The 18568-nt window shown below is 54.3% G+C and overlaps 1 protein-coding gene across 2 annotated transcripts in view; it reads right to left on the bottom strand.

Moving 5' to 3' along the window:
* Positions 1-18568, bottom strand: part of Nipal3 (NIPA like domain containing 3) — a 42677-nt gene that overhangs the window by 13290 nt on the left and 10819 nt on the right. For both annotated transcript variants that reach the window (XM_005317609.5, XM_021734343.3), the window contains exons 3-8: positions 10621-10689; positions 8940-9111; positions 6615-6674; positions 5339-5484; positions 2297-2393; positions 64-199 (exon numbers count right to left, since the gene is read on the bottom strand). In XM_005317609.5, the coding sequence (XP_005317666.1) occupies positions 64-199; positions 2297-2393; positions 5339-5484; positions 6615-6674; positions 8940-9111; positions 10621-10689 (680 nt within the window). The remainder of the gene's footprint in view (positions 1-63; positions 200-2296; positions 2394-5338; positions 5485-6614; positions 6675-8939; positions 9112-10620; positions 10690-18568) is intronic.

Below are 18568 nucleotides of genomic sequence, written 5' to 3'. Positions count from 1 at the left end.
CAGATCCAGAGGACACAAGAGGCCTGCGTAGCAAGGCTCAGGCGGGAAAGCCCTGTGACTCACGCGGCCTGGTAGATGGCGGTGGCCACCATGCACACGAACATCACGTAGAAGATGGGGTAGTCGAGCTGCAGGTTCCCCTGGATGGACAGGACCAGCATCCCAGCCACGGCCTTGACTGTCACCACTGTCATGGAGCCTGCAGATGGAGGACAAGGGCGCGGGTAGTCCCCGGGAGATGCGGGAGTCAGGCGGGCGTATGACCTCTAAGGACCTGGTGAGAGATGAGGGTCGGCAGTAGCCAACCTGCTAATGGTGAGATGAGACATTTGGGTTGTTTCTCTTCACCTCTCATCAAAGACATGGGGGCAGCAGAACAGACAGGTGTTTCCAGCTCGCCTCAGGGGCCAGTGTGCTCAGTCCTCTGCACCTGAGTGCCCACCCTGCGCCCGGCTCGCAGCAGAAGCACAAGGCCCAAAGGAGCTTCAGGTGGATCAAAGAACCTCCTTGGAGCAGCAGCCTCGTGGCGGCCACAGGAAAAACACGGTGAGCCAAGGGCCGGGGAGCTTTTCAATGCTCAGCCATTTGTATTTTTAAAAATGTTTCTTTATCCCAAGAAGTTTCCAGTGTTTCAGAACGCACGCCCCGTGCCACACACACACACTGCCCATGCGTGCGTGCTTATGTATTTCAGAACTCTGGTCCCACAACACTGTCCTCGTGTGGCATATACATTATAAAACAAGGACAGGAAATATAATTTAAAAGGGAAATGAAAAAATATCACCTAGGTAGCCTCAGTAGAGCGTCCCATCACCCCCTGGAGACCATGGCCTTGCCCCGGGGTGCAGGACGGCTCCTGGGCACACACCGTCAGGTGCCCTGCCAGGCAGGGGTTACAAGAACAGACCCCGAGCAGGAGGTGAGTGGGGCCTGGCCCAGTCCCTGCTCTGCCCTCTCTAGCCACAGCCTGCTGCACAGTGGCTTCTGGGCCCCTCGGCCACTGCACCAGTTTCCAAACAGCCACTGAAGATGGGCTCGTGCCACCAGGCTGCCCTTGGGAGACCAGGGGACTGGCCCGCTGCCTCAGAACTGTGGCCTTCGTACCCCTGAGGAGAGGATGCTTCTGGACCCAGGTTCCTCCAACCCACTTGGAAAGTCGTCACCAAGGAACGAAGGACCTATTGACATTGTGACAGGGTGAGCCTCAAAACACCATGCTCAGCCAAAGGAGCCAGTCACCAAGGCCACGGGCTCCACACAGAGAAGACGCTCGAGGGCAGAGCTCTGGGTGGGGGATGCTGGGCTGGGCAAGGGACGCTGGGCTGGTCGAGGGGACGGGAAGTAACTGTTCACAGCACGAGGTTTATTTTGGGGGTGACAAAGCCGTTCTAGCACTAGAGGAGGGCTGCAGAGCTCCGGGGCTGCACTAAGAGCCCAGACATGTGGGCTTCCAATGGGTGGAGGGGGTTATGCCATGTAAATTCTAACTCCATAAACCTGTCCCCCCCAAATAATAAATTAGAACAATGCAAACCTGTGCTCAGGGATGGCTCCTGGGGGAGGGGCAGAAGAGAAGCCACAGGAACCGGGTCTTCGTGCCCATCCCACGTAAGCCCTGATCCTCTCGGCCACTTGGGGTTCTCTTGTACCCCTCTTTAGAGTGAGGACAGTGGCTTAAACAGGGAAAGTCACCAGCCGGGGACCATAGCATCAGCAAGAGGCAGCGCCCAGCGGATGCGTGCCCCCTTCTCCTATGAAGTTACATGCAGATGGGTCCGTCTGTCCACTAACCAGACTCAGGAGCCATCTCCCCAACAGAACCATCCTTCTGAAAGGACAGGAGAGGGATCGAGAGAGGGAGAGAGGAATGGGGGGAGAGGGAGAGAGGTGGGGGAGGGAGGGAGACGGGGAGAAGGATCTGGCTTTGCCTAGAGCCCAGCATGGATTCTGCGTGGCCCCTGGAGGGCTGCGCCACCTCTGGCCTCCTCTAAGTGACCTCCGGGCTCGCCTCCCTCGCTCTGCCTGAGGCTTCCTCCCTACAGGTGCCAAGGCCCCACTCACACAGCCCACGTGGTTGCCAACCTGCCCAAGGCCATCGCCTCCTTCTACGGAGGCTCCCAAGGACAGAACGAGTCTGTCCTCTGTCCCAGCTCCCGGCTCTTGGGAGGCTCCTTTGAGTGAGGATCCTGGAAATGAAGGGGCTGCCTCCCTCAGCAGGACCCCTGCTCCATCAACAAAACCCCCATTTCCTTCTGAGGCCACTGGCAAAACCCCACCCCCAGGCCCCACTCACCGAGCAAAGCCACCAAGAGGAGAATCACGACGATGCTGTTGGCGTTCTTCTCCTTGTAGAAGTAGAGCAGCAGGCAGAAGAGAATGATCTCCACCAGCTACGGGGCAGCAAGGGGAGGTCAGAGCGGCCACCGAGGGCCCAGGGGGCGTCCCTGGCCTGCCGCTCTCTCAGTTACGGGCCCTCTGAGTTAAAGGGGCTGAATACCAGGTGTTTCTACTGCCAGATCCAGTGGGAAGGAGACGCCCCGGGAGGGGTCCTGTCCCTGGGCAACGCGGGACAGCTGCCGCTCCCTCAGGCCAGAGCTTGGAGGGAGATGGGCCGCCTCATCTCCATCGGCCTCATCAGGTTGAGATGGGCTGTCCCCCGTCACTCCTCCAGGGGTGTCCCCATCACACCTGGGTGGGTTGAAGCGGAGACACTTGTTCACCCAGCCATTTGGTCAGGAACACAGTGTTCACCCCCCTTGTCCCAACCCAGGAGGAGGAAGGCATCTGGAGTGAGACGCAGCTGAGCTGTCACCAGACTGGTGCGTGACCTTGGGCAAGTTGACCTCCCTAACCCTCAGCCACCCGCTCTGAGTCGCAGGGATAATAATCCTAACTCTCCAGGGACAGAGGAGGCGCTTACTAAAGAGCCTGGTCACAGGGCAGGCCTTGTTCCCAGCGCTTTATCCCTGTCACACTCATCAGCAAAACAATTCTATGAAGCGGATGTGGTCACAGTCCCAAGTGAGCCAACGGCAGAACGGGGCTTTGAACCTGGGCAGCCTGGGCAGCCTAGAACATGGACAGTCTCACCAGACCACGTAGTTGAGGTCAGGGCCAGGCGTTCCGTTGGCAGAGCTGACTACCAGACACCCAGCCTGAGCTCTGAGAGGTGCCCCCCACCCCGCGTCAGTGACTGTCCTTTCCACCTTCAGAGCCCAGGCGTTTGGCCGCGGCTTCCCCATCAGCCACCAGCATCCAGCAACTCAAAGCAGGAACTGGGACAGGGCTCAGCGCCCCGCCAACCTCACACCCTACAGAATCTGCTTCGCAAAGAAACCAACGCAGAAACAACAACGGGTGTTTGAAAAAGAAAAGAAAATAATGTCCTTATGATTAGAGGCCCTAAGACACAAGCCGTTTCTGTCGGGAGTCACCCCTGCTCCAAAGACTAACTTCCCCATACCCCGAGAAGAGCCGTCCAATGGTGAGCCCTGCTGGCTCACATGATCCTTACCGACCAATCAGACTAGCCCTGCTGGCTCACATGATCCTTACCAACCAATCAGACTAGCCCTGCTGGCTCACATGATCCTTACCCACCAATCAGACTAGCCCTGCTGGCTCACATGATCCTTACCGACCAATCAGACTAGCCCTGCTGGCTCACATGATCCTTACCCACCAATTAGAAAGCACCCCATGCCAACTGTCAAACCCTTCAACCGTTAAACTGTCATAACTGTCAAACCGCCCCCTGGCTCTATAAATATGCAGAGCTGTTCCTCAGTAAACAGGCATTTGCTCCGACGACGTTTGTTCATTCTTTGTTCATTCTTTCAGTTTCCTCGTCCCCTGCTTCTCCCCGGCCTTCGTTGCCACAGTCAGGGTGTGACCTCCTGTTGGGAGGATTCTGGTTACATTAACAATCTCATTTGCACGAGGCCATCATAATCATCTTCCGTTGCTAGGGACACCCCACCAGGCAGATGTGGGGGTCACCAACAACAGCTCCAGGTCGTGCCTGTGTTCAGCAGGGGTGGGCTGGGTTGGGGTCCCAATCTTCCCGATGGTTCTTCGCGGTTCAACGAGTGCTCCAACAGCCCTTGGCGCTAAGTCCCAAGGTGGCTGCCGGGGCGCTGGCGTCTCCCGAGAGGCCCTGAGTCCTGTGAGGACTGTCACACTCATCAGCAAAACAATTCCATGAAGCGGATGTGGTCACAGTCCCAAGTAAGCCAATGGCAGAACGGGGAAATCAGAATCTCACTGATTTCTTAACCCTCCATGTCTGGCTCACGGGAAGCATGCAGTAAATAGTTATTAATCTGGTCTGGCCAAGTCCCTGGCTGGAAGCGCTGCCTCACAGTGATGACAGAGTGAGACAAACTGACTCTGGGCATCTGCCTGGTGCTGGGTGACCTACACGCCACCTCATGTAGCTCCAACCACAATCCCAAGTCCAGTGATTCTTGCCACGTCACAGAGAAGAAAACAGAGAGAGAAACTGACTTGCCCAAGGCCACACAGCACATGAGGGATTTGTGCTCAAGACTCCCTAAGTGAAAGGGCTGCTGGGGCCAAGGCTTCCTGGCAGGGGCAGGACCTTGGCTCTGTCCTGTGCACACTTCTCCATGCCCACTAGGGAACTTAGGACCTGGCTGGCAGTAGGGAGATGGTCAGGGGAATCCATCCTCTTCCTGTGGCCTCTCAGAGGAAAAGGATATTCCAGGGAACTCGAGGCCCAGTCAGGGTTCCGGCTGCTCAGATCAGAGGAAGACAGTGAACACCAGGCAGCTGGCCATAGGGGAGCGGGCGGCAGGCGAGGCCAGGTGGCCTGGCCTGCTGCCTCGGACGGGACAGCTAACCTCACGGAGCCCCAGCGGCCCTTCCTGGCCTTCCATCAGCCGCCAACAGCTGGGTGGCACCAGGGAAATAACGTGCTTAAACCTTTTATGATCTCAACTTGTCACAAAGATTTTCACTGTGAAATTCTGGATGAAAGATGAAGAATAAATGAAAATGAGTCAAAATTCCATCTCAGAGACGACTTCCTGGAACTTGTTTTTTTCATGTGGTTTCCACAGATAACAGTCTATGAACCAACCTGAACAGCCCCAGAAATGTGAGGCTGGCATCATGCCACAGGTGGCTCCAGCTGTCACTGAGGACGAGTGGCATCCACACTCCTGTGAACTGCGACTCCCGCCAGCCTGGCCTCAGAGACCGTGAGACGTGCTGTGATTCCTGGAATCCCCTACTGCTGGGCACTGAGGTTTCTGCTTCCTGGACCCCATCCCCTCCTGCCATCTCAGGTGAGGTCCTGGGGGCCTTCTCTTACCGTGTACAGGAGGAAAGGCCAGCTCACGAGGTGCCTGGTGATGTTCTCGCCCGTCATCTTCTCGTGGCTGTTGGGGGCGAAGGTCACCAGCAGGTAGGTGCCCACGATAGCCAAACCGCAGCCCACGAAGGACAAGACATAGCGCCCTGCAGGGAGGGAGGGGCTGTCAGTGGCCTCTGGGGGACAGGCCCAGAGCAGGGGGTGCCTCAGTAACACAAGGTCAGGTTTCCCTTGCAGCACCTGAGAACTGTTTGTATTTGGGGGTTTTCTTTATTATCTTCCTTAATGCCCATTCTTTCTTTTTCTTTTTCTTTTCTTTTTGATAACAGGGACTGAACCCAAGGGTGTTAAACCACGGAACCACACCCTAGCCCTTTCGATTGCTTTTTATTTTGAAACAGAGTCTCATTTTGTTGCTTACAGCCTTGCTAAATGGCTGAGGCTGGCTTCAAACCTGCAATCCTCCTGCCTCAGCCCCCAGAGCTGCTGGGATTACAGGCGCATGCCTCCATGCCTGGCTCTGTTGTTTTTTTCTGAAGTACTCTCTGTGATCTAAAATGATCTGAGTTGGCTGTTTGCTTGTTTACTGTCTCCTCAACACACATTCACACCGAGAGACTAGCATCTCTGTGGGAGCAGGAGCCCCGTCTGCTATATCCCCAGCACCGACAACACAGCATGGCACTCGGTGATTGGGGGGAACACTTCTTCCCCGCTCCTCAGGTTTCCATGTGGAGGGACCTCTGTTAAAGTAACTTGTAACACTGACGGTCCATGTTTTCCACTGGGTGGAGCTGACCTATTCTTAAAAGTTTAAACCTAGGGGTTTAGATATCGGTCTCAGGGCTAATTGGGAGCTGGGGCACATTGTGGGAGCTGTGAATAAGTTCTTGGGGCTGCACACCTAAGCTGCAGGCTCCAATCCTGCCTTTATTGGTAACAGTGAGAACATCCCGCCTCCTGGGTTTGACCCTATTGCTCTGGAACTCAGTGGGCCTTTTCCCAGGCCTCAGAGCTCCCAGTAATAGATGCTCAATAAATGCAGACCGGATGGAGTGAATGAAGGCCCATTTTCACAAGTCTCACAGAAGGTTCTGGTGTGTAGCCTGGCCTGGGGACCAGTGATCACAACACCCAGCTCGGGGGCGCTGAGGACAGTACAGAATCACAGACAGGGACAGGCGGCGGGCGGTCTCTTAATTGGGGTGAGCTGGTTTTATCTTGAATAAAAGACACAAGCATAAAACGCAGGACGGGGATCGAGGGATGGACTTACTCAGAAAGTCTCTAGGTTTCCATTTTTCTTTGATGAATATGATTCCTATGATGGCGCTAGCTGGAAGGAGAGAGGATGAAGAGAGAAGTGAGGCTGCTGTCACTCAGGACGTCCCTCTGCCTGTGCCCTCTCACTCCCAGGAGTCCAGGCCCCTCTGTCCCTGTTCCTCCACCTCGGGAAGGAGACCCTCCGAGTCTCCCACGGTCCCCAGGAGCCAGACAACGCCCAGGAGTCACGGTGGAGGCCCCTCGCTGGAGGCGGGTGCTGTCGTTGGCTCTATCAGACACGTGGGGACACTGCAGCTGGACGGGGTGAAGGACCCAGCCAAGATCATGCGGCCCGTGAAGTGAGCCACGCTCTGGCTTCCCCATCACAACGTCCACCTTGGTGGCTCCCCCGTCCTTTCCTCTCCTCGACTCTTCCATGTCTGCAGATGCTAGGACAGGGCCAGCGGTCACTGTGAATGGACCTGGCTCACTCTCCCGAGGCGATTCCCAGCTCTCAGTCTAGGAGATGTGCTGCTGGATCCAGCTGCCCCTTGCTGGGTGCTGACCGTCAGTAGCTTGAAGGGAGCCACAGTGGGCTGACCACCCTTGCTCGGCTGATCAGCAGCCCCGTGGACCAGCTGCTGCTTTTCTCCCTGTCGGCCTTCCTTTCTTTTCTCCTGTCTCTGGCTCTTTCTGTCTGTGAGTCAGTTTATCCACATTGCACTGAAAATAAAACTACTTCTCTTGGGTTATAGGGGCAGTTAAATAAGGTAATATTTAAATTATTTAATTCAAATCACCTTGGTACACAGCAAATGCTCTATAACTAAACTATTATCATTAAAGTACCTAGAGCAGTGATGGATAAGCCAGAGGTACCCAATGAATGGCTGTCGTCGTTGTGATTATTATTTGCAGTACCAGAGATTGAACCCAGGGGCGCTTTGCCACTGAGCCACATCCCCAGCCCTTTTTATTTTATTTAAAGACAGGGTCTCACTAAGTTGCTGAGGCTGGCCTTGACCTTGTGATCCTCCTGCCTCAGCCTCCCGAGTTGCTGGAATTATAGGCATGTGCTTCTACACCAGGCTAGTTATCATTTTTAGTATTATTTTTTCCTGGGTAACCTCAGAAGCTCTAAGAGTCCCTTAGGTCTCATGGCTGACACCTGAAATCTCATCATAATTCAGGCCTTTATTTTTAAGAATATTTCATATTTATTAAAGTTTAACAGTTAAAATGCTAGTTACTCAGTCACTCATCTCTCTCTGCAGTGGGCAGGAAACAGAGATAAGGGCATAAATCTAAATAAGTACAGGGGCTGGGCAGGAAATGGTCAGAAGTCACAGAGAAAGGTTGAGACTGTGCCACACGCTTGCCTTATGAGGGGTGTTCAGACGACACCACAGAGCACCGCTGAACGGGCAGCAGCAGGCCCGAGGACCTGCTCACCGGAGGCTGCCAGCTCACCAGACAGAGACAAGGCCTTAAAACAGAGTCACGGAGAGCAAAGTGTTTGTGAAGCTACTGACATCATTACTTTAAGAATTTTTTTCTGATTCCATTTCATTTGTGACCTCAGGTCATTGGCATCCTTTGTCTTTCATTGGTTCAAATCCTCTGAATTACTTGCCAGATGTGGAAGTAAGTGTTGTTATTAAAAGGGACTCAGGTCAGGCGTAGTGACACACTCCTGTAATCTCAGAGGCTCAGGAGGCTGAGGCAGGAGGATCGTGAGTTCCAAGCCAGCCTCAGCAAAAGCGAGGCCCTAAGCAACTCAGTGAGACCCTGTCTCTAAATAAAATACAAAATAGGGCTGGGATGTGGCTCAGTGGTCAAGTGCCCCTGAGTTCAATCCCTGATACTCACCCTCCCCCCAAAAAAAGAAATTGGGTGCTGCAGAAAGATCCCGAGTGCACTTCCAGAGGTGCAGGTTATCTGAACCCCAGAAAGGCTCAGCTTATCTTGATGGTATAAACTAACGGGGGAGGGTTCACCTTCCTCTGGCTGTGGAAATAAAAGCCATCCTGACAAACTTCCTGGGTTTGGACAGGTTCTGGCGCCCGAGGCTCCTGGGCTGGGGAAGTAACTCTATCCCTCTGGCCTTAATGTCCTCCCCTGTAAAATGGGGAGAACCGGCATCTCCAGGGCAGCTGTGGACGGGTCAGAAGGCAGGAGGGTGCGCACACCAGGGCAGGCCGCTGCCCTCTGTCAACGCCCGCTGCTCTCACAGCAGGAGCCGCTTGTTTGCCGAGTGCTCTGACCCTGGCGGTGGCACTAGCTGCACGGCCGGCCGTGGGTGCCCGGGGAGGGCGGGTCAGGGCGGGTCGGGTCTTACCTATCACGGAGACGGCGCCGAGGGGCACGATCAGCGAGAGCGGGGCGAAGGCGTAGGAGGCGAACACGCCCAGCTCGCCCAGCAGCAGGAGGAAGAGGCCCAGCCACCATGTCTTGGTCTTGAAGTAGGCGCGCGGGTCCTTGGTGCCCGCCAGGCGGATGTGGCAGTACTTCTGGAACCCAGAGAGGATGAGGGTCGCCCAGCTGCCGCGAGGCCCGTCTCCCAGACCTGCACCCACCTCTAACAATCACCGGAGCCCTCACTGAGAGAAGATAAGCCGCAGCCAGCTGCAGGCCAGCTCTCCCCTGTCACTCTAAGGCAGTGGTCCCCAACAGTGAGGGGCCGAGAACCACAGAACCTTCCCTGGAAACCTGGACGGACACCTGCCTGGGCTCATCCCCAGGGTCACCGCAGTGGGCAGCTGTGAACGGGCACTGCTCACGCACACCACAGGCAGAGGGCGATCGGGGCGGGAGCCAGGTCTAAGGTCCCCGCCGTGGCCTGGCCTGTGGCCTGGCCTTCTCCCTCGGGCTGCAGTTCCCAGGGGTCCTCAGTATGGGATGCTCGCTGGTCATGCTCCCTTCTGTAGAAGGGGCCAGCGGCTTCTGCGGGCAGCGGCGTGGGTATCAGTGGGCTCTGCCTCCCCTGGGCAGACCGTGGCTCAAGCACGGCCCGCGCTCCTGTGTTTCTGGAAATGTGAACTGGGCACAGACACCAAGGTGGTAACTGAGGAAGGCTAGGAAGCATGTGGAATTAGGACGAGTGTGCTAACTGGGAATCCTGGACACACGCACACACACACAGGCGTGCACCACACATGCACAGGCGCATACACATGCGCACAGGCGTGTGCACACATGCATGGCAGAGGTGCACAAGGCATGGGTGTACGAGCCCCACACCTGTCCACAGGGCTACAGTTTCACACCTGCTCCAGGGAGGGGGGAGGGAGGGGGAAGGGAAGTGGGCGGGGCTTAGGGACTTAGACCTGGGACAGGTGGTGTACCTGGGAGGTAACCCCAGGAAGCACAGGAAGGGAGGGGATGGAGAACGAATGAGGGGTACATTAATGAGAAGAAGGGCCCTGTGGACCACCGCGGCTCAGTGCACGGGAACCCCCAGAAACCCTACCATTGGAGAGGAGCCTGGGATTTGTCCATGGGCACCCATCCCCCATGGGCTGCAGACCCCGTCCAGGGGCCTAACGCTTCCCCTCCCCTCACTGCACCTGCCATCAGGGGGGGCAGTGCCCTGTGTCCTCAGGGGAGCCCCTCATGCTGTCAGCCTGCTCCAAACCACAGCTGCTTGTGAACCCAGGGGCTGGGGGCTCTGCAGGGCACCCCGAGACTGTAAGCACCAGTCTGTGCTGTAATCAGAGCTGAACTTGACAGCACCACAGCAGCCCAGCAGCAAGGGGAACAGGAAAGGATGAGACCAGAACCCGGGGGGCCAGGCAGGAGGCTACTGCACAGCCCGGGCCCAAGAGGAGGGGAGGTCCTGAGCTGGGTGAGGGAGAGGGGCACAGAATCCAGAGAGACTCTGCATTAGTCCACCAGGCACTGTCGCAGGCACAGCCCAGGACAGAGCAGGCAGGGCCCACAGAGGAGGCAGCTGGACCTGGACGAGACACCCACCTCCTGCCCTGTCCCTGCTGTGCACGGTGCCAGTGAGGGAGACTTACCTGGAGGTTAAGTGCGATGCTGACCACGAGGTGCCCAAAAATTGCCAAGAGGGCGCCAATCAGGTTTTCCTGGAAGGAAAGTTCACAAAGCAGACGTGCGTCACGGCCAAGCCAGGGGTCCCCAGGAAATACCTGGTGCTCAACTCTTTGCTGTCCCCATAGAAAACCAGAAAACAACATCCAGCCTGAATTGGGTATCCCAGGAAACTCTGCCCTTTAGCCGTGTGGTCACAACGACCAGATAAGGCCTAGCCTGCCCTGCTCCTCCCTGAGAGGCACTGGCTGGTCACCATCTTGCGCAGAAAAGCCATGTTTGGAAATCAGCATTTACAGGAGAAACACGGGTCTGGGTCCTGTCATCTTACTGAGAGCCTTCATGCTGCCAGAAGTACCCGAAGAGACCCGGTTAACTGGCTCGAGGCCTAGGGCCTTTCAATCATTTAATCTACAAAATGTTAATTTAGATCATCTTATGAATAAGCTTCAGAATCCTCGGCATGGTATTTTTTAAACGTGACTATCAAATGTATGTTCATTGTTGAATAATTAGGAAATACTGATTTGTAAAAAGAACACCACAACAGAAAAGCCACCTGTAACTCGCTAACCCGGAGATGATCACTACAAACATTGTGGTTCTTATTCCCGTAAGCTTTTTTCTGTCTACAAGTTTAGATGTCAATGGAAATTGTTGCTTTACTTTATAAAATGACTACCTGTTTTATACAACCTGGTTTGTTTTTTTGAAACTCAACACATTGTGAACACATTTCCCTGTCAGCCATGTTTAATTTATTGTTTTAAATAAGGGCCAAATAGTTCATGTGCTATATTTTATATATATTGGACATTTGGGCCATTTTTCTGCAGTACTGGGGACTGAGCCTAGGGGCACTCCACCTCTGAGCCACACCCCCAGCCCTTTTTATTTTCTATTTTGAGACAGGGTCTCACTGCCCAGGCTGGCCTCAAACTGGTGATCCTCCCTCCTCAGCCTCCCGCTGGGATCATAGGTGGATGCCCTGCTCCATTTCCTTCATAAAAATTTTGCTGTGATTGAATATTCTAATATGAAAGTTTGTGCATCTGTGTAGATTAGGCCCTTGGGATAAATTCTTTCTTTTTTGCAGTTCTGAGAGTGCATTCAGGGCCAGGTCCTGCTGGGCAAGAGCGTTACCATGAAGCCACACCTCCAGTCCCCTTAGGGTAAATGCTTAGGAACCCAATGGCTCTTAAGGTGCACTTAGCTTAGCATTTCAGCCACACCCTATTATGTCCCCAATATACCCAGCAGAAGTACTCTACCCCTAACACTAGAGAAATGCTTTATTTTGGCAAAATAGTCATCCACCCTTCCCTGGATGCTGCTTTCCTTCTTGCCCCTGCTTCTGTCTCTCATCCCCGACTCTCTCTTCCCTGGGAGTCCTACCCAACCTCTAAGGCCTGACCCCAGGATCAGCACAGCTCTGGCGCAGTGTCCAGTCTACCTGGAGAGAGAATCAGCGAGTGCCCTAGCCTGGCCAGAGCTGGCCGAGGCTCCTTCTCAGGAAAGGTCAACAGTGAGGGATGAAGTCACCCTCCTCCCTCTTTCCCCCACTGGAACACTCAGCACTGACAGCTGAGGAGGTCTTCCAGGGAAGGGGCAGCCGGCACGGGCAGAGGGTCTGCCTAGGTCCCCAGGCACAGCTGTCTTTAACTTCTACCCAGCAAGGCGCAGGGCACAGCACAGGGAAGGAGGCCGAGCTGGGAGCAGGTACTGGGGTGCTGGTCCCAAATGCTGCCACTTCACAGCCACCTTGGACAAGTCCCTCCTCCGGGTCAGTTTATGTGTCCCCCATCTGGAAAAGTGAGTGCTGGCCCAGATGACGGCTAAGAGCTCCTCCAGCCCTGCCCCAAGCTGGGTGGGTGGCCAACAGAAACCAGAGGACCCATCAGGCCAGGGCAAAGCTGGTTCTGACTTCACATTCAGCCAGAAGGACCCGCTGACTGTGGGCAGAAACCCTGTCCTTGCTGCAGTCAGAGGACAACAGAGCTGAAGGGTCAAGGGAGACCTACCAGGCCAGGGCTTCCCTACCTGGGCTCCCGAGACTGTGTGAATCATCCTTGAAGAAAAGGACACAGTGAAACACCATACCCCTGAGTGCCCCCTTTCAGTTCCCCAAAATCCAGCCAAGTAAGGGAACAATGACAGATACCTGGGAAGGTTCGGGTACAGAATATCCTTTTTGGAGGGGGTACCGGGGATTGAACCCAGGGGCACTTAATCACCGAGCTACATCCCAGACCTTTTTATTTAGACCCAGGGTCTCGCTGAGTTGCTTAGTGCCTCACTTTTGCTGAAGCTGGCTTTGAACTTGTGCTCTTCCTGCCACAGCCTCCCGAGCGGCTGGGATTACAGGGGTGCACCACTGCTCCCAGCAGATACCTATGACCTTGCAGCACACTGGCTTTCTCTTACACTCACTGGGGGCCAGGGCGGTCAGTGCAAAGCTACCTTCTAACACGTACAGCAGGACAGTTGCTCCAGATGCTGGCCAGACAAGCTAAGCAAGCTAATGCTGCTGATGTCACTGCTTCTGCAGCTCCACATAGGAAAGTCCTCTCTCAGGGGCCACCCAGGCAGAACCGAGGGAACTGTGGAGAGGATGCATGTCACGCTTCCAGCTGGCTTCCCCTGAACAGGAGGCACGAGGGACAGAGGCGCTGCTTCGCAGAGCACTGGGGGACAGAGGCGCTGTCAGCCTGGCGCCACAGGACCCCTCTTGGAGCAGTCTCTGATCTCCTGTAAGCTGTCCCCAATAAATCATACGTCTCCCACGCCGTCTCCAGGCGCTCCTGTTGGCCTCTCTGCAACCTGTCCCACTGTCCCGTGTTAATAAGGGTCAAAGGCAGAACCCATGGTGTGGCTGAACAAGCTCGGGCAACGCTGTGTCCCCATGGCTGCCTGGAGCCTGCGGGCACACCTTGGCGAAGCTCAGAGGACTTTCTCCGAGTCTAACTCAGGCCTCCCTGGCTTATTCAGCTCTGGGACACACTGGTCACTGGCTCTGTAGTAGACACCTAGGACTCTCGCTGGCCTAACATCATCATCACCTTCCTTGTCTTCTGGTAAGAGCACCCCGGTTCTGCTGCGGAGGACTTCTCCCCCACATCCCCCATGGGCAGTCTTGTGGGGACTGTCATTCAAAGTGCTCCGTCCTGGACAAGGACGGGCCTATGAGCCAGGCTTGACCCAAGTCAGCAGGTCCGGACTCTCTCTAGGGACCAAATCATGGACTGGGACACACAAAGGCTTCCACCTATGGCCAGGCCTGGAGGGACCCTCAGCTCCTGCCCCACAGACCCCCAGAGCCATCCTGGTTCCTGCCCTTCATTCTCTTTTGATGAAGAGCTGGTTTCAGTTATTTGCAACCAAAGAGCCTAAGGGAACCGATGCTTGCTGGAAACGGGCTTCAGGGCTCTGCTTATCACTGATCCGACTTCCCACGAGCAGGACTGCTATTTTACTACTCTTCTCTCTATGCCTGTGTCTCCCTGTTCCTCAGTCTCTCCATTACCGCCTCCCTTGATTGTACAGCTATATTTTCCAGGGGAACAGGTAATTGAATCCAGGGGTGCTCTTCCACTGAGCTACCATCCTTAGCCCTTTCTATTTTATTTCTAGACAGGGTTCCACTAAGTTCATGAGGATGACGTTGCACTTGTAATCCTCCTGCCTCAGTCTCCTGAGTCACTGGGATTACAGGCCACCATGCCGGCCCCTTATTTTTTCTTTTACTATTTATTTTTTAGTTATTTTCTTAGTGACTGTGCTGAGGATTACAATGAACATCTTAATTTTTTTTAAACAATTCAGCTTAGATTAATACCAATTGAAGCAGCATACAGAACTTTGCTCCTATACAGCTCCATTTCTCACCTCCATTATGCTATTATTGTCACATATTTCTTCATTATCTTTTTAAAAGGTAACCACCTTCCAGGAGTGGACAGAATTCTGCAACCCTGTCACTTTAAAACGGTATCCAATTGGAGTCCCTGTTGATTAACAGAAGGAACTTTGTTTTTGTGGTACCACTGGTTGAATCCCGGGGGAGCTTAACCACTGAGCCACATCTTTAGCTCTTTTTATATTTTATTTATTTTAGGGGTACTGGGGATTGAACTCAGCACTCAATCACTGAGCCACATCCCCAGCCCTATTTTGTATTTTATTTAGAGACGGGGTCTCACTGAGTGGCTTAGCGCCTCGCTTTTTTGCTGAGGCTGGCTTTGAGCTCGCGATCCTCCTGCCTCAGCCTCCCAAGCCTCTGGGCTCACAGGCATGCGTCACAACGCCTGGCTTTATATTTTACTTTGAGACAGGGTCTCTCTAGGTTGCTTAGGGCCTCACTAAGTTGTGGAGGCTGGCTTTGAACTTGCGATCCTCCTACCTCAGCTCTCGAGGCACTGGGATTACAGGTGTGTGCTCACGCCTGGTGAGGAAACTGGTTTATGTTCCCTAAGTGGCCTAATCTACGCACAAATAAATGGCGGTAAAGGTGAATGTGGCCCGTGTCACAAGACAGTTCCAATGAAGAGGAGGATGTCAAAGAAGGAATCCACTCTGGGCACAAAGTCTAACTCCCTGGCTCTGGGTCATGTGGCAGAGGCAGCATTGAAAGGGCTTTAATTAAAATAAAATGCAGGCGCTAAGATTTCCATCCCCAGTGACTTCACGTGCTTGGCTGCTCCTTTCTACGGCCACGTGGCACCTGGCCCGAGACAGAGCGTTTCAAACACACAGTCCACCATTCGTGGACTGGAGACAACCTGCAGGGCTCCGGACATTCCCAGGAAGTGCTCCAGCACAGCCCAGGGCAGCTCTGAGGTCAGAAAGATCCTGCCTTAAATCCTACCTGGTCGCTCCTGGCAGTGTGACCGGCCTCCCTCTGAACACGCCTCCTAGCTGTCAAGTGGGGTTATTCAGAGTCCCGACTCCCAGGGCCGTTGCAAGAATAAACAGGACAAGCCCATGAACAGGACGTAGCACAATTCCTGGCACAAACTGTCGGGTTCCTGTAAACAGACTTCTTCACGGCAGGACTCCCCGGGCCCTCGATGGCATTGACCATCAGCCAGCAGCAGGACGCCTGAGGCCCTCCCAGGAGCCGGCCGTGCTAGTGGGAGGTGGTCGGGACTAGCAAGGAGAGCTCAGATTTTGGCAACTGGCAGACCAGGCTTCTTGTAAAACGATGATGACGATGATAATGACAGACAGCAACACTTACGGGGCACTTGGTACACATCACCTGAGTCAATCCTCGCGGCCACTCACTGCCACCTCATTCCACAGGGAAGAAACAGACAAGGCGGGAGGAGTAGCTGGTAAGCGGATGCTGCACGATGGGACCCCGGTGGGGTCTGAACTATCAAGTCAAACTGTGTAACGCAGAAGCGTGGAACTGAGCCTAGTGCCTCAATTAAACAGCAGGGAAGATGGGGGCTGGTCCTGAGCCCCGTCTCCCAGGCTCGCCCGACAATTGCACCACCTGTCAGAGAGGAGCACAAGCAGGTGGCATGCAGCGCAGGGAGGGAGGGCAGATTCCAGGTGCTGTGGTTCGGGCCTACTGTGTGCCAGGCACCGACCGCAAACGTCACGCCCTGTCCCCGTCCTCACGCAGTGTATATTAAATAGCTGACTGTTTAATCTCACTGCGAGCAGAGCCACCTGGGAGCTTACAGGCGCAGGGTGCTCTAGGAATGCGGGCGGACCCGGTGTCTGGGAGGGTGCTGCTGAGGTCCAGGGAGGTGGGGTCGGGTGGGGTAAGCCGTTCCACAAACCGTGGGGGGCTCCTGAGAGGGAAATGAGAATAGGACCTTTGAGGACCAGAAAGGTGGCCAGTGTGAGGGGACAAGACCCAGGAAAATGGGCTCCAGGGCACTGAGAGGCGAGGCAGGGTCCAGGGAGGACGAAGGGACGCCAGAGCGTCCAGGGAGGACGTTGGAGGTGGGCCTGTCGCCAGGGGGGCTTCCACCCTCCCATCTCCACGAGTCTCGACAAGTCAGCGTCCTTACGTCTCACTTCCCGCAGACCCTTCTGGTCACAGCAGGCTAACCAAGGTGCCTCAAGCGAAGAAAGGCACTGACTTAACTGGTAATGCCTTTTTTTCTTTTTTTTTTTTGGTGCTGGGGATGAACCCAGGGCCTTGTGCATGCAAGGTGAGCACGCTACCAGCTGAGCTATGTCCCCAGCCCTGGGAATGCCTTTTTGATAGATTTCACAGAAATGGTGAAAGAAAAACCAAATAAATTAGGTATGTCCAGTACTTTGCTTTGAACAAAAATGAAGGAGGCCAAGGAGGCCCTCATCCTACTTTTAGCTGGCTGGCTGATAAGGTGGTTTATCACTGTGTGTTTTTTTTTTTTCCCCACAGAACTTGGAAGGAGTTCAAAGAATTCAGCAATGCAGCTACAATGACACTCTTCCATCGCAGGGACTTACAGCAGTGTGAGAGGACCTATTAGTACTTCCAGCCACAGAAACCAAACTGGTGATAGAACGGACACCGAGTTCTACCCCCTTCTAGCAACCTGTGCTGGTCTTGAACACAGGAATTGAATTTTTAAAACGAAGAGCCTTATTCTTTTCATTCAAATACTCAATTCTAACACACTGTTAGTTTTGGTTCAAAATTATCATAAAACTTTATATTCCATTAATCAATTGCTTACATCCAGATGGGGCAAGAAAGAGGATCTTTTGATGGAATCAACCCTTATGAACCTCAAATCCAAGGAAAAAAATTTTTTTTATACCAGGATTTGAATCCAGAGTCACTTAACTACTGAGCCACACAGCAGTTACTGAGCCTAGCCCTTTTTAATATTTTGTTTAGAAACAGGGTCTTGCTGATTTGCTTAGGGCCTCGATGAGTTGCTGAGGCTGGCTTTGAACTGGAGATCCTCCTGCCTCAGCCTCCCTAGCTGCTGAAGGAAATTTTAAAAAATGAAATTGATGAAATACTCTACTTTTTTCCTTATGGCAAGTGTTAAAAATCATTCTTAATTGGAAAGTCATTAGGCTAAGCCAGCTCCAGCACCTTGGGATCCTACATAAGAAAACCAAAGTAAAATGAAACTTAATTCCACCAATCAGAAGTAGGGGACGACAACCAACAGGCTCCGGGAGTGAGGGGAGCCACTGGGGCTGGCAGGGCAGCGGCTACAGGGCTCCTCCCTGAGGCCTGGCTTCCTCCTCCGTTGCCGGTGGCAGGACGGGGACTGCCCTCCCTCTGGGCTGCCTCGGGGACCTCCTGAGGTGATCTGAAGACAGGACTGACTTCAGCTCTGAGGATTAGGGGGACCACATGAAAACGCCCATCTTTGGCCACCTTTGACCTCCAAAAAGGGTTCCACCTGGAACTGACTGATGGCCAGTTTACGTTCCGCTCAGACAGTCCGTGCCCCCTCCGACGCCACACCCGCTCCTGCAGGAGGCCGGCCAAGCAGGTGCCCTCGACACGCCACCAATGGAGGAGAGCTGAGGAAGGGAAGGGACCCCCTGCCTCAGGGACATGGCAGTGCCATTTCACAGAGGGCACTGGTGACGGGTGGACTCGAAATGGAAACTTCACAGTGCACGAGGAGAAGCCAATCTGGAGCAAAACGTTCCCAGTCAAATGGCTGCCAGGGTGATGCCGGCTGGTATGCACAGAGCGCTCAGAGATGGGCTGGCACAAGGTCCTCTCTGGGCACCTCTGGGCCACTAACAACCCTGTGAGCTGGTACAGTTCCAATTCCTGTATATATTTTTGATATTGGACCTTCCTGTGTTGCCTCGGCTGGCCTCAAACTCCTGGGCTCAAGCGATCCTCCTGCCTGAGCCTCCTGAGTGGCGGGCACATGGAGGTCCCCCACTGTGCCCAGCTGTGCTCCTGTTCTGAGCACACACAGTGGAGGGGGCTCA

Source organism: Ictidomys tridecemlineatus, chromosome 11 (genome assembly GCF_052094955.1).
Source record: "Ictidomys tridecemlineatus isolate mIctTri1 chromosome 11, mIctTri1.hap1, whole genome shotgun sequence".
Lineage (NCBI taxonomy): Eukaryota > Metazoa > Chordata > Mammalia > Rodentia > Sciuridae > Ictidomys > Ictidomys tridecemlineatus.
Note: the sequence above shows the minus strand (reverse complement) of the source record. Positions and strands in the feature narration are given on the sequence as shown.